The following is a 16,482-nucleotide window of genomic DNA, read 5'->3' on the forward strand; positions in this document are numbered from 1 at the left end:
CCCATTGTTGTACTGGCCTCAGGTCGAACTCTCCTGCTCACAGTCTCTGAAGATATCCCTCAGTACACGGGGGCCATTTGATCTTGCCCTGCAACAGTAAACCCCCCTGACACCGCCAGATCTCCACATTTCTTCGACAAATTCAACCCAAACAGACTATAATAGCGTGTCAGTCAGAGTTTATCTGGCCGTTTCCTCTCTGTTATGTGTTCACTGATGTTCAGCCCTGCAGGGCATGCTGGGTGTGAAACAAGAGAAGACAGAGAGATACATTCAGAGAACTAAAGCAGGTGTCTTGAAAGGGGCCAAAAGAAGCATGCCATTCTGTAGCCGTGACGCATACGGAGCACAATCTTAAATACTCCTGATATCATATCAAAACATGCATTAAATGGTCTAAAATAGTCGTGTTGGATATCATTGTTCTCATTCTTTCATTGTACTTTCTAAAAGTGGCTACTGGCATGAGTGACATAGAAACAAAGCAGCTGATAAATATCAGTTTTAACTGCTGTTGTAGTTCATTGTGTCTGACTTGTAACTACTATATGTAGAGCACTTGCACTGCATTGTGCTCTTAAGGAAGAACGGAACATTATATAGCAGGTCTGGTGCCTGAGTACTGCTCTAAACTGCTAATATACAGTACTGGTTCAGTAGGGATGGAAGGATATGACCTAAAATCTATATCGCAATATAGATTGCAGCCTCCTGTGATAAAAATTTATAGCACAATGTATTATTTAGCATATAGATAGACTCCAGCACCCCCCGCAACCCGAAAGGGACAAGCGGTAGAAAATGGATGGATGGATGGATGATAATAGAACCATTTCAAAACCAGTTACCAAGTCTCCTAATGTAGCTGCTGACGTATTCGACAACATGTTTCGTCATTTTCAGTTGTATTATCTTATCAAAACTATCATTAATTTACTTGCTAATTTACTGTTAATATCTGGTTACTTTCTGTTGCAACATCACTGACTGATTACATTTTTGATCACAGTTATAAAACAATATACAGAATATCAATTAAATATTTTTATTACATACAATATTTTGAGCAAAATAAATTATAAGGTGAAAAAGAACAAGACACAAGCAAAAACTACTCTTGGCTCTGATTTAAAGTCCTAAAGCCCTGTAAACAATTTAAAAAAAAAGATTTTGTGATAGTAAACATTGTTGATCTAATTACTGTTGTATCAACCATATACTATGAAATACTTGGTATCGTTGCTGTCGATATTTGTATCAAACAGCCGCTCACTCCTGTTTACATTCAATAGTTTTAGCTTAGCGGTTAGCATGGCTTCTCGTATAATGTCCAAAAGTCCTCTTAACAATAACAAAAAAACAACCGAAAAAACAATTTTATGATAGTAAAAAGTTTCAATGTAATCATAGTAATATACTATACATGGCATAGTTACTGTCAGTCCTGGGCATGATGTTAAAGTGCATCCGGCAGTGGAGGCTCCTCTATGGGGTCTTGGGGCACTAGGAGGTTAACCCCTTTACTACTGTTACCCCAGGAGGTCCTTGGCAAAGGCCTAGTACCTGACTGCCCCCTAGCCAGGGATACGGTGAAGACCTCAATGGTGAAGCAGGCGGAAGATGGTAGATTTAAGAACTACCACAACGGCTGCGATGGCGGAAGAAGGCTGCAGCAGAAAAGGGTCCCCAGTCGTCTAGGACTCCATGCCACTGGACCCTGACCCGATTCTGTCAAGGATCGTGTGGTAACTGTCTGTGCACCAGTCTCCTCACGTAAAACAAAGTCAGGCACAGGCATCCTCCATAAAGGGATACACCCCTACCAGGAGGATCGTCATACTCGTTCGAGTGACCGCCGATGATGATAGTTACTGTCAATATTTATATCAATCTGTACACCGCTGTTTACATTCAACAGCTCTAGCTTAGCGGTTAGCATGGCTTCCTGTATCCTTCAATGATGTGTAGTGTAGCGTGTTTAGCTACTCCTTGTCCTCCAGTCCTCCAGTGTACTTGTAAGAAACCTAGTTTATTTTCTGCTATGGAGGCAAGGTATGTTAGCCGCTATCTCACTAGTGAGGAAGCTACATTGCTTTGAGAACATGGTCGTTTGCTTGTCGTTGTCAAATTTGCGTGACACAGCCACAGTAGAATGTGTCATCAAAATGCTTTCGTATTAAAAGCTCTATCATCAGCCAAATGTATGTAATTTATATTGTACTTCGTTTATATCTCGCAACCCTATGGTACAGTACTGTAACTTTTCCACCTGTATGAAGATCAACAACTAGTTTACAATTACATTTCAAAAATGTTTAACTGAGGAACATCCTGGCTTGTGCTTCTGATCTCGGACGTGCAGAGACAAAGATCTGCAAGCTGTCATCAGCGACTCAAAAGTCTTAGATCTGAAATCCAGCAACACTGTAATTTGAGGGTGAGATACACTAGACCTACAACGCTGACACGCTTCACAAGCTGCCATCTGCCTCCAGTGGGAGGGGTGACAGGAGGTTTCCATGCAGACGGGGGCAAAGCTCACAGCGGACAACAACACACAGGGCATGGATCTGCCAAAATACTGGGACATCCCAAACAGTGTTGCTCACCTAGAGCAGCATTTCTGCAATGTTATTTACTCCATTAGGACTGCAGGTGCATCAGATGACTGCTCAGAAACAATGGCCTCGTTAACGGCCTAAAATGCCACACACATGTAGCCCAATTGCTCATTGGGAGCAGCCTGTTTTGTAGCTGTCCCTGCAAACAATCAATGTAGTGTTATTAAATCCCCCAGAGGTGCATGTCACGATACTGCAGGGGCTTTTATTCTTAGCGTAGCGGTTTTGCCAGTCCTATTAAGACAAATGCAGTGTTCGTGTAAGTGAGGGCCCCTCCACATTTCCCCAACCTATATGGGCCAGCTGGGGATTGTTGGTGTCCTAGTGGTTCTGTTGGTTTTTGAAAAGCAAAGGGAGGCTGTGATACCCCTCTTTGTCTTTTGTTCAGTACTAGACAATAACAGGATTATAGGGATCCAGTAAGAAAACTCCCATTATTCCCCATGCTTCATCCTTCCTCCTACACTCACCATCTTTTACTGGGTCACCCCTTGGAATACTAATAAAAACACTGTCATCAGCCCCCACCTGCACTTAATCCCGCCATGCACAGGGCTTCCTGTACCCTCCCCCTCGGTCCTTGCAGAGCTGCCCCACCCCCTTTGGCTGCTTCCATTAAAACATGGAGTCTGGAAATCTGCAGACTAAAGACCTGCTGTAATTGCGACTGTAGTGTGTTTGTATGACATAGTTGGGCTATCATGGCCTCTTATGAAGATTTTTGACCACTTTTCTGTCAGACAGAAAAAGTAAAATGTAACAATAATTAAACAAGGCTATGGATTTGATTGTAAGCCCTATATGCTCAACACTTGACATCACATCAGAAGATTGAGACATGTTTTCAGGAAAAACGAGAAAAAAAAGGTCAATGAACCCTTATTAAAAGAAACCAGAATTTAACACTACAGAACGGTTCTTACCCTTGTAGTTGGGATGAACTCTGGGAGCATACACTCCAAACTTGATAAGGATTGGAACGTTGTAGCCGAGCCGCACCCACTCCACCACATGCAACGGGAAGAGGTTTGGGCTGGTGGGGTCATTGAATTTGGGAGTGAGACTGCAACCCAGCTCTGCAGAGCTCCCCTCTCTGCCACGAACCACTAATGACCAACCTTGTGACACACCTGTAAAGACAAACGCATATGATCCGAGATAAAGCACACAGTCGGACGTGATAAAAACGAAACACACACAAATCATTCATCATTCAGTGACGAAAGACTATGACCCGGTAAGTTGTAGACAATAATGGCCTCTAGAGCAGTGGTCCCCAACCACCGGTTGGGGACCAACCGGTGGTTGGTCCAATCGGTACCAATCGTGGTACAATCGGTACCACGATTGGTACCGGGCCGCACAAGAAATTAAAAAAAAAAATATATATATATATATATATATATATATATATTTATTTATTTTTTTATTTTTTATGAAATCAACATAAAAAACACAATATATACATTATATATCAATATAGATCAATACAGTCTGCAGGGATACAGTCCGTAAGCACACATGATTGTATTTATTTATGTAAAAAAAAAATATATTTTTTTTAAATTTAAATCCCCCCCCCCCCACCCCCCCCCCCCCCCACCCACCGGTCCGTGGGACACATTTTCAAGCGTTGACCGGTCCGCAGCTACAAAAAGGTTGGGGACCACTGCTCTAGAGTAGTTGGAACCTATTTTGATTAGGGATGGGTACCGTTAACATTTATAAAGTACTCAACGGTACCAATTTTTGATAGTTTCTCTGTTCAAATTAGTTAAAAAATATATATACTCTATTTTTATGAATTAGTCCTAAATCTGGGCTGTCCAGTTGTTGTCTTGTTTTCTTACACTTCTGTGTCTAATTTGCAATTACTGTACTGTATTATATTACATAGTAGACGTTGCATTCCGTTGCAATTCCAAGACGCTAAATGCCAGTAGTGTAAGTTGCCTTAGCCCGGAAGTAGACTTTGTCATTAAGTTGAATGTGCTAGTCTTTTCTTTTGTTGAGCCCTATAAAGTGTACCGTAATTTCCGGACTATAAGCCGCACCTGACTATAAGCCGCACCAGCTAAATTTAGGGGAAAAGACAGATTGCTCCATATATAAGCCGCACCCGACTATAAACCGCAGGGTTTTGATGTGTAATTACCGTAGTATATAGGGGTTCCTGCTACCACGGAGGGGATTGTCGGGACAGAGATGACTGTTTGGGAACGCAAAGCGTCCCATTTATTAACAATAAATCTTTCAATCATTCAATCAAACTTTCACATCTTTGACATGGCGAACAGCATTCGTGCAGAGCACAAATAATACAACGGTGCAAAGTAATACAAAGTGCTCGCCTGTACGTTATCAAAATAACCAGCCTACCGGTATATGAAAAGTCAGTCTTTAATCATTGTGTCATCGTCTTCCTCCTGCGTACTAAAACCACCGAAATCCTCTTCGTCGGTGTCGGAGAAGAACAGGGCGTAAATAAGCCGCACCGTTGTATAAGCCGCAGGGACCAGAACGAGGGGGAAAAGTAGCGGCTTAAAGTCCGGAAATTACAGTATATACTTTACGTATTGTGTTTATTACACACCAACTGTTTGATTGTAACGTGCATCTTAGTTGTAGTTTTCATTACCAGAAGTGGAGGTGTTGAAATCGCCATGTGGAATGGCTAATGCTAATCAGTAGCATGTCTAAGGCAAATCTAAAGTAAATTAGCATCGAGCTAGCACATTTTGAAAAGTAGAGCCTTACTGTTACTTCGGCGGCCTTCTTCTTGTTTGTAACATTACCTAGAGGCGGTTTAGAGGGCTTGCCTGCCTTTTTCCCTGTCAAGTCTGCAACCGGACGTGGCATCCCGTGTAACAAAGTTACCGCTCATTTTGCGGTGTGTGTGTGTGCGTGTGCGTGTTACGGACAGCAAAGTCCTGTCTGTCTGTTATTTCACTTTACCTTTTTCTGTGTTGATTGAGCTGTGTTGAAGCAGCAAAAAAAGACATTATGTTAAATGAGTTGCTATAATAATGTAACTGCATCATTAAGCCTACATGAACTCCATGGTGTTCAGGGATGAATAGTCTCTCCTATTGCTATTGTACTATTTTTTCAGCTATAGTTACATTAATCATTAGTAATGGAGCAGCCTAGTTTTGAATGGCAGGGTCCCTGCTATCACATGTTGATAAAAATATAACATTTACATAATAAAAATCAACTACAGGCTTCCCAAATGCTGTAATAAATTAAGCATGGTGAGTTGACTTGAAACTGTTTAATGTTGCACTTTTTATATGTAGAAGAAAAGTTTTGTCATTGTATTTAATCTGAACAACAACTTGAGGCAGTTTAATGTTGATTAACATGGGCAGAATTATTATAGTGTTCCCAATGTTAAAAGGATAAAGCCATTGTTTACAAATGTGTAATATGTACCGAGGTACATACCGAACGGAAATTTTTGTGTACCGTTACACCCCTAGTACTCAGTAGTACGGACGGATTATAGGTGGTACCTATAAAAGTCCCAAAATCGATATCCAGGCCTAATTTTGGTATAAACTAGTTATGTTAATATGCATCAGGATATTTGAAATGAGAACCAAAGGGAGAGGTTGATGCCGTTTTTAAGTGGAGCTTGGTTGAACCTGTAACTTGAAACACTTTCCCAGAGTGACCCTTATTAACAACCAGGGGCACGTAAAACAACAATGTGCCATTTGGTGACAAGATCGTATGGCGGCAAAGCCTGCAAAACACACAGCAATCCCATTAGTGACACCTGGAGTAGCCTTTCCTCTCCGTCTTAACATACTCCGTTTAACATACTGCCATGTGCTCACGTGGGCGTGTGCGCTACTGGGTGCCAGCGTTTGCTCTGCTGCTCATCTGGCCCGGTCATTACTTTAATCTCACAAGGGGGTGGGGGTGATACGCTGATAGAGGGCAGCAGGCCTCTTTGCGCTCTCTCCAGCCAAGCTATGACCACCCCCTGGGGTACACACATGGCTTGCGGACCAGCACAAATCAATCCCCCCCCGACGACCCCCCCGTACACACACACATGCATGCACTCAAAGAAGCGTGCCTGCGGTTGGGTGCAGCATAAATCCCAGATTGATCTAATTCCACACCCAGAGATGTTATTTAAGTTGGATTTTGTCCCTCATTCTCTGTCATACAAGCAAAGTGCTGTGCTAGGGCGCTTCCTCTTCACTTTACAATGGGAGCTGTGCCAGAGCTCCCATCATCCTGCTGCTTACACTTGCTGTAGATAGTTTAACAACATGTGTGCCAACTGCTAAACGATGCTTTGACAGGGCAGGCGTTATGCCAAAGCAATGAAGCGATGTTGACCGACAAATGTCTTTTAACCCCATGCAAGGAGGCACAAAGCACTTTTACATTAAAATGAGTGTGTACAAAGTTTGACCCGGTGGGCATTCGGGCCATTTGGCAGCCACGTAAAGGTTGCAAACTCTCCCTTTAAAACATCAGTTTTATTTAGAGTAAGAGTGCTTTATAAAATATATTATGACCCCAAGAGGGACAAGCAGTAGAAAATGGATGAATGGATGGATATTTAATGAATGCATAAATAACATTATTAATTTATCATTATAATTACTTAAATCAAGGGTGTCAAACGTACGGCCCGAGGGCCGGATCAGGCCCACGAACAGGTTTTATCCGGCCCGCGGGAAGAGTTTGCTAAGTAAAAAAATTAACCTTAAATTTTTAAATGTAAGAAACAGCTGTTCTAAATGTGTCTACTGGATGTCGCAATAGCAACTCTTTGTATCTTTGTAGATGATGCTACATATGTACAAAACAAACCACATGATGTTAGTACATCAATCGAGGAAAATTATCAAACTACATAAATAACATACTGTAATTTGATTTTGATATAATTTGTTTATCTTCATAGATTGAAAATCAACACCAATTAGTTGACTGATGAACATTATCACATAATTTATTCCTAAAATAAAAATAACGATAAATATATTATATCTATTATTAACCGCAACAGGTAATTGTAAAAATTGTAAAAAAACAAAAACAACAACAACATTATGATTTCTACAATTTCAGAATGTGCTTGTTCTATTTTAAACAAAGAAAACAATCTGAAGTTGTCTTTATTTTTAAGTTATCGTACCATGAGTCCATCCACTGGAAGTAGATTTTTCTCCATGTGGCCCCCGATCTGAAATGACTTTGACACCACTGAGTTTAATAATTATTCTGTCGTTATCACATTTGTTTAGATCTTGGCTGACCGTGTACTAGCTCATCTACTCTAACACTGTTGTCTTTGTACAGTGGTACCCCGGTTTTCGCTAGTTTGTTAGTTTTATATGCAGAAAACAATGTGAAATACATACGAATGACAAATGAAATGGATAAATGAGCATTTAATATCTAATTATTTATATAATTTCTCTATTGGAGACTTTTGTTTGCAAAAGTGGCGATGAGCAGCAAGGGATGAGGGGACTGGAGTTATTTCTTTTTTTTTAGTAATGTTTCTCACATTCTTTATCAAAGTGCTGGAACTTATGCTATATCCAAGAACGCACACTGCGTGCTTAAACTACTTTATTCATATCAACTGATGCAATCACAGACACACAATAAGTCACACTATGACTCTGCAACACCACAGCAGGTATTACAACTCGCAACTTTCTTTAATGGGTAATTTTGCGGTTGTACTCAATAACAAAAAAGTGCATAGACTCATTCACCAAAATGTGGGATGCTTTGTTGGCTGTACAATAACCAGGAGAGCATACGAAAACCGAGGCAAACTTTGGCAAAAAATGTTGTCGAAAACAGAATCACACAAGTTTTGGGGCGTACAAAAACCGAAGTACCAATACTGTTAACTGTTAGATCCCTAATAATGATAAATGAGGACAGCAATATAATATATAAACAACTATTTGCCTCTTCTGGTAAATATATGTGAATATTAAGTGAACTAACTTATTTATGAATGCTATGATATTGACAATGGGTAGAAGTAAATAAGCTTTGCTTTTTCCTACTCATTTTTGGACATGTTGAGTTGTGTACATTGTACAGGATATGTATGTATTCTGATGTAATTTCTGAATATGTTCAAAATAAATGTCATAAATTATGTCAATGAATGTCATAAATCCATCTTGCATTAGCATACTCACTTAGCAGACAGATGGCTAGAGCGGTAGTGACAGCCTGAAGCCACCGTCTCTCCTGCCCCATGGCCGTCCGTCACACTCCTTCACACATCTCCCAACCTGAAAGAAAATTAAAAACCACCATTTCAGTCTCTATCATTATTGTCAAATTTGGAGGGGTACACCCTTCACATTCCCTCCTGGACAAATAGAATCTGAGTCATAGCCTAAGAACTACACCTCCCAGATTCTTCATAGTAAATAAACAATTGTATATCCAAGAAGGACAAGTGGTAGAAAATCAATGGATGGATGAATGAATGGATGAATGGATACCTTAAAAACAAGTAATCTTCTGGAAAATAATTGTGGTTGGATTATGGAAAATACCTTATTTTTTCATGAGTTTTAGAAATATAAATGCAGCAGTTTTGATAATTACAGTACATATAGGTTTGTGGACATTTTCCTGCCGTTGCAAGAGTGTGTTGGTGTGTGTTTTTGAAGAGGGTTTGTATACTATTCAAATGCTACCTAACATATTTTTCAGACAAAAGAGCACTTTCAATTTCTCAAAAATTGACTGTGCGCCTTATAACCCGGTGCACCTAATGTACAGATTAATTATGGTTGTGCCTTCCGACCTCGAATCAATTTTATTTGGTTCATGGTGCAATGATAAGTGTGACCAGTAGATGGCAGTTACACATAAGAAATATGTGTGGACTGCAGGATGACGCCTGCTCAATAAATTCCGACAGCAAGTACAGGTTAGCAAGCAACACCAAAACTTGGATGTTTGTTGAGAACATGGAACATTACACACTATTTTAGTACAGCTTTGGTAAGCTACGAAGCCGCACCGCTTGATGGATTGTCGGCGCATCATAGCTACAGTAGTCAAGCGTACTGTGCTTTAACATACAGGTATTGTTATGGTGTGCAGTGTTTCCCATAAACTGCCAAGATACCTGTGGCGGTGGGGGCGTGGCTATGGGCGTGGTCACCATGACATCATCGAGTAATTTCCATAATTTACTACAATGATATGATTTTCTCTAAAAAGGCTCAAAAAATGTATACTTACTAATTAATAATAACAGTTTTGTTTTAAAGTCCATCCATCCATCCATTTTACAATATAATTACAACACTTTATATACATATTTATATACAGATTTGAACAATAAGTTATTCACTGAAATATATTTAATAATTGTGGTTCTTACAAAAAATATATCTTATAAAAATACAAAAGCTAAAATGTCTCTTAAAGCTCTGCCCCTTTAATTAGTGCATACTAAATAATTTAACTTTAGCCTACTACTACAACCATATTATTTACCAGCAACATAAAGTGAAACAGAGGCAGAGGTGTCCTGCCACAGTCAGTAACAAATAAACAGAAAACAGTAGTGGTGGTAGATAGACACAAAGCTTCATCAATCATCTGATCCACTGAACAAAGAGCTCAAAAAATCTTGATCCTACACTTCTCTTTTGTAAAGTAAATCTGAAGAGCTGATATGGGCATATACATCAACTATATGATTTGCCTGAGAAGCTGGACAGGACAAAAAAAAAAAAAAAAAAAATTTTAAAAATAAAATACATTTTTGTGGCGGCCTTAATTTTTTTGTGGCGGGCCGCCACAAATAAATGAATGTGTGGGAAACACTGGTGTGTGTATATGGACACCAAAATGGCACATATTAAAATACATATTATCTGGCAATTTGTTTAGACATTTACATTTAACATTTACGCCTTCTTTTTCTCCATCCTCTTGTTATGGGGCATTCATCCACTGCTGTTGCCATTTCTAATACAAAGTAGCGTACAGTTCTAATTTATATCTGTCAGTTGACTCGCTGTGAAAGCTACTACAAAGATGATGGGGAGAAGACGCTGTCAAAATGGAGCCACGTAATAAGACCACCCACAAAACGGTGCATTCTGAAGAGATGGTCAGAATGCGACTTGAAGATGGTCTGTAAAACATAATCTATGCAACATTTTGACCAAAGAACCACCATTACATGTTATGTAGACCATAGGAGAGTGTTTTAAATCTTAACATGACCCCTTTAATGCCTTTATAATCCGGTGCCCCTTTTGTATGAAAATAGACCTGAATAGACCCCCTCATCAGCTAGGCACTTTATAATCCAGAGCGCCTTATGGTCCGGGAAATACGGTACTTTAAAAACATTTGAAAACACAACTATACACATGCCAGCATAGCAACATTTTCCCAACTGATTTCATCTGCTAATGTGCATTAAAAACAAGAATTGAGCCTAACCTAATTAAGCGTCAACAGAATGTCAAGAGGAGCTGCAGCCACACTTGAAGTCCTCTGCATCAAATTGGTGTTTGAGTTGTTGCTTTTTAAACACAAACGAGCTCCCAACTTCCCCTCAAGTCCCTACGTACAGTTATAATACCCTCTTATCACATTATAGTCTTTTCAGGTAAAAGTAGAATGTTGTTGTTATTTGAAAGCAGGTGTGTGTAGGATTTTAGGGCTACTAAGTGGCAGTTGGAATAATTAGCTTGCAAAGAAACAGCTGACGGATGCCTCTAATCCCCCTTGCACTTGACTGTAACATACATGAGTTCCTCTCCAAGGTTTCTCATAGTCATTCACATTGACATCCCACTGGGTTGTGAGTTTTTCCTTGCCCTTTTGTGGGCTCTGAACCGAGGATGTCGTCGTAGCTTGTGCAGCCCTTTGAGACACTTGTGATTTAGGGCTATATAAATAAACATTGATTGATTGATTGATTGATGAGTTAATGATGGGTTTCCACTTCTCTGTGAAGCGCTTTGAGTGTCTAGAAAAGCGCTATATAAATCTAATCCATTATTATTATTATTATTAATTATAAGGCATGTCAATAACCCCTTTTACATTGCCTGTAAAAGCTGACTTTTTTATGCTTCTCACCAAAAAAAACAGCGCCACAAAAATATGCTGAGGAAATATTTTTTTTCAAAGACTACGTTTACACTGAAGGCCAAAGTCGCCCAAATCAGATTTTTCTAAATCGGATTTTTTCAAAATCGGATTTTTTCTAAATCGGATTTTTTCTAAATCGGATTTTTTCCAGCTGACTTTTTACACTGCAAGTAAAATGTGACATTTATCAGATCCCAGTTTAAATGTGCACAAGCCCCAATGTGGCCCCGGTGTGGCCTTAACATCACTTGCATGCGTCGTTAAATAAAGTGAAAACTAAGAAGGTTGGCTGGATTCCGTAAATGAACAAGGAAGTCGCTACTACTATTACAAAATAAAATAAAAGTCGACACACCTTAAAAAAAAAAGTTTTTTACGTGAAAATAAATGAAAGTAATATAATGTATGAAATTATTTATGTAGTGTAACATATTTGGGAGTGTTGTAATCTTTTTATAGCTGTTAAGTAGAGGCAACTCGGATTTACGTTAGCTTTATTTTTCAACTCACTTACGTAAATAACTTATGCAACATGTAAGCAAAAATGCCAACAGCGTCAATTCCGGTCCTTCAACAATCGCTATTTCTTAGGAATCAAAATAAATATTCATATATTACATATAGCCTATTATTTACGCACTGTTGACTAGCGATGCACCGAAAAGTTGGCCATCGAAAATAGACTTTGCTCACCAAAACCAGATGTTGTGATGAAGTATCCACTTCCGCTGGCGGGTTGCGTCAGATTTGGTGTGCAGTGCAAACGGGTTAAAAAAGACTTGTGAGTGGTGGAGACATTACCAGTCTCATTTCAGATCACCACAGAAGGGAGTGTGGGAACGGAAAGGTAGGCCCTGCAGGCTCTGTCTGCACCAGAGACAACCAGGTTATTACCCCACACAGTTGAGTAAGGGGATACTTAAATGACAAAGGTGGTCTTAAATAAGAGCCAGGCCTTGAAGTCAGCCAGCTTTATATTTTTCTAATGTACAGCTAGTGACAAAAGCATTCATAGGCCCCGCAAAAGTCCCAAACGGCAATGTAAATAAATCTAAAAAAACCCCACATAGCACAGCAGCTAGTAATACACCTGCTGGGTGTCTGCAGCATGTGCTGAATGTGCGCCCATGTTTCACTGGATTTCATTGACACAAATTGCTTTGGATCTAGTCATGACTTAGCCTTATGGCTGGTACATTTGTGGCACCTCAAGTAATCCTACCCTGCTGCTCTGAGTGTTAGTACAGTAGTCTAATCAAATTAGAGATCAAATGGTGAGACAAATCGAGGACATCTGGCACCGTGGTCATCCATTACTTGAACATTAAAGGGTCCCTCTAATGCTGACAACATTGGCAGTGGCACTTATTTCATAATTTAATTTCATAATGTCTATAGGTATCCCCCAACAAAAAAATAGACACGGTAGTGATTTTAGGCTCAGTTCACAGTATGTAACATATGGAGAATGACAATGATAATAAACCTTAAATCTTTAATTTTGGAAAGGCTACTTTCAGCTTCAAAATGTGGGCGGGTCTGAATCAGCCTGCTGACGTCACCCACAGAAGACTGGACGCAATGTTGTATTGCATAGTATGTGTTTTGGTTGCATCTTCAGCCAGAATCACGTTAATTTTGTGCAGGATTTGTAGAAATGATCAAGTATGTCTGACAGATGCATTGTTGCAGGTTGTAGCAATACAACTAAAAAAGGGGTTCAGCCTGCATACATTTTCAAATTATGGAAATAAGAGAAAAGACGGGAAATCTCCAGTCAAATTGATTCACGCAAAATAGGACAGACCAAATGAGAGAAGTGTAATTTGCAGCGACCATTTTGATGATTCTAACTTCGAAGAAGAAAGGTTTTGGTCGAAGATTGGATTGAAAAATATAACAGACTCAAGTTCTGTCTTATGACTAAAACTGGACGATCAAGCATTACATTTGTTCTCTAAGTCTTTTTATTTATATAATACACACTACACACACACATATATCCGTAGCAGTCAACCTCAGTATGGCTTCCGGTCCGTCACTCAAATACGTCCGTGTGCAACATAAATACAAATAACAATTCCTATTGTTACAAAGTGCACTCCCACATTACATGCTAATTGATTGTATTGATTTATATGATATATTTAATATGATATTTGATGTTATAAGCTATAAGGATTATTCATAAAGTAGATTACTTAGAACACACTAACATATTATTTATTAATTCGGGTTTATTGAAATTACAGGAGCTAGTAAAGTTAAGTTAAGTTAAAGTTAAAATACCAATGATTGTCACACACACACTAGTTGTGGTGAAATCTGTCCTCTGCATTTGACCCATTCCCTTGATCCCCCCCTGGGAGGTGAGGGGAGCAGTGGGCAGCAGCGTTACAGACATTATGTGTCATGTTTAAGGCTAAAAGTGTTTGTCATCACTTGTGAGAATGAAGAGCATAGAAGAAAAGGTCATTTCCAACATCAGTATTCAAGGACAACTTTAAAACAAATGTGCATATCAGTGGTGGGGGTTAAACTATGGAATTCTCTTTACAATGAGATAAAAGATTGTAAAAATATATTCCAATTGAAAAAAATATATAAAGACAGAACAATAAAATCATATGGACAGCCATAAGTGTTTACATTTTGCTTTATATTTATTATTTTACTTATTTTTTGCCTGGTTTTGTATTTGTTTTGTATCATCCCGTGAGGTGTATATTACTTATTTTGTTTTTTTTGTTCGGTTTGTACTTCATGAAGTTTTGCACTTGTTGTGTTTTTGTGTGTGTTTTTTTGTTTGTTTTCGTTATATTTGGATGCAATTGTTGGTTTATATGATATCATTAAGTAAGACTACGTATTATGTTGAAGGGGGCAGGAAAATATAAGACTTTTCTTCTCAGGCATTGGTGTGTAACTGTATAATTGAATAATTGTGGTATAATTGTCTATCGATCAAAAATGCACATCAATGAAGGAGATAAATAAAAATGAAATGAAATGTAAAAGGTATGTTCTCTGCACATGAATGCCATTTAGAAAGAATATTTCCAGCTGAGTGTAATTGTGATGAGTAGAAACACAGCGACGGATCTGTGTGCTTTTTACAAGAATATGACATAACTGCATTTCACCTTGCAAAACACACATATTTGACTTGTTTAAGACCTAAAAAACATGTGTTGATAAAAGACTTCCCCGCTCTGAGATATTACAGTACATTATGTTGAAGGTGTTCAATCTCTTGTGCTAATAGAAATGCTACTTAAAATGCATTTTTTCACATCTTTATTTCCACAAATTACATACATGTAAGAGTACTGATACATTGATAATGAATATCGATAAGAGGTGGTGACATATCCAGTCTAGTGATGGAAAGGGGGAAGTCCAAGTCCAGTTAGTTATATACCCATTACTGAAAAACGAATTGATATTTTAGGAAATGACTGTCAGGTTAATTTTCAGGAGCACGACATACATTAAGAGGATGTGTTAGTCAAATGTTGGTTATCTGGACTCTATGGGTCCTTTCACCTATCCTAGTTCAGTACAAGCAACAGACAGCCTACAACGCAGGGCACATAGGGACCAACAACCATTCACATGTACAGAACATCAACACAGTAAGTGAGAAATTAGCACTTTACACTATACTATACTCTTGCGTTTTATTGTGTTTACTGAGATTCTATGAAAGTTGGTGTTTACTATATACAGTATATTTCTAGCGTTCCTGGATATTGGGCTGTGCTCGACCTCTGCAGATGCTTGTTTTCTCAAATCTAAGGTTTTGTTTATTTTAGCCTTGCTACCGATCTCCAAAAACGAGCTCAACACAATGCACTGTATCAAACAATCTCCAGTAAAGTGCGACCTCATTAAAAATGAAGAATTAATAAAAACAACCTTATTTGTGCTCACATCAAGTTTGACAGTAATTCTGGATGTCACAACAGCTGGTGTCCCTCCATATGAATCTCTGCTATCACACTTGAATACACTCTTTAATAATGCAGGTTTCCCCCAGCTTGCCAATATACATGTGGGGGTCGGGGTGTGGCTGTGGGCGTGGTCAATGTGACATCATCGTGTAATTTGCATAATTGTTGATGACCATGGAGACCAGCCACACACCAAACAAGAGAGCTGCGCTGCCCACGCATCAAGCCACCGACACAGACCCCACAGCGCAAGGCCGGAACAGACGGGCACGGACCCCGCCCAACAGGAAGCGAAACCCACGCGACGCCACACAAACTGGAAGTGAAGACAACTGACCACCAAATCCGCTTCCAATAAAAACAAAATGTAATTAAATCTTTTTTTTTTTTTTTAACTGAAAACCTTACATCCTCAGCGAGGTCTCTGCACGGGAATGGCAGGCCCCCAAACCGCAGTCCCCGGAGCCTGTGCCGGCCGAGGAGGCAATGAGGGGCGCGCCACACCCCCGAACCCGAACCCACCCGTATATATATTATTTTTTTAATGCTAACCATTTTTTACATACATTTAAAAACAAGTCTGTGTTTTTAGTAATTAATATTAACATATTTTTGTCATATCGTTTTACTCTATTTAATTGTTATCATTGTACAATGTAACACAGGCTGTATACCAGCTGGTCTTTCAAGTGGCGGAAGCTATTTTTCAGCTACTCTTATATAAACATACTAGATTTTACAAGGAAAACTTCACTCAAAAAATTACAAATGTCTCC

General features: G+C 39.2%; 1 protein-coding gene across 2 annotated transcripts in view; it reads right to left on the minus strand.

The window, feature by feature from the left end:
- igsf9b (immunoglobulin superfamily, member 9b) overlaps positions 1–16,482 on the minus strand; it is a 61,746-nt gene that overhangs the window by 29,554 nt on the left and 15,710 nt on the right. For both annotated transcript variants that reach the window (XM_062051197.1, XM_062051196.1), the window contains exons 2-3: positions 8,816–8,911; positions 3,545–3,751 (exon numbers count right to left, since the gene is read on the minus strand). In XM_062051197.1, the coding sequence (XP_061907181.1) occupies positions 3,545–3,751; positions 8,816–8,876 (268 nt within the window). In that variant the 5' untranslated portion in view covers positions 8,877–8,911. The remainder of the gene's footprint in view (positions 1–3,544; positions 3,752–8,815; positions 8,912–16,482) is intronic.

Source organism: Entelurus aequoreus, linkage group LG06 (genome assembly GCF_033978785.1).
Source record: "Entelurus aequoreus isolate RoL-2023_Sb linkage group LG06, RoL_Eaeq_v1.1, whole genome shotgun sequence".
NCBI lineage: Eukaryota > Metazoa > Chordata > Actinopteri > Syngnathiformes > Syngnathidae > Entelurus > Entelurus aequoreus.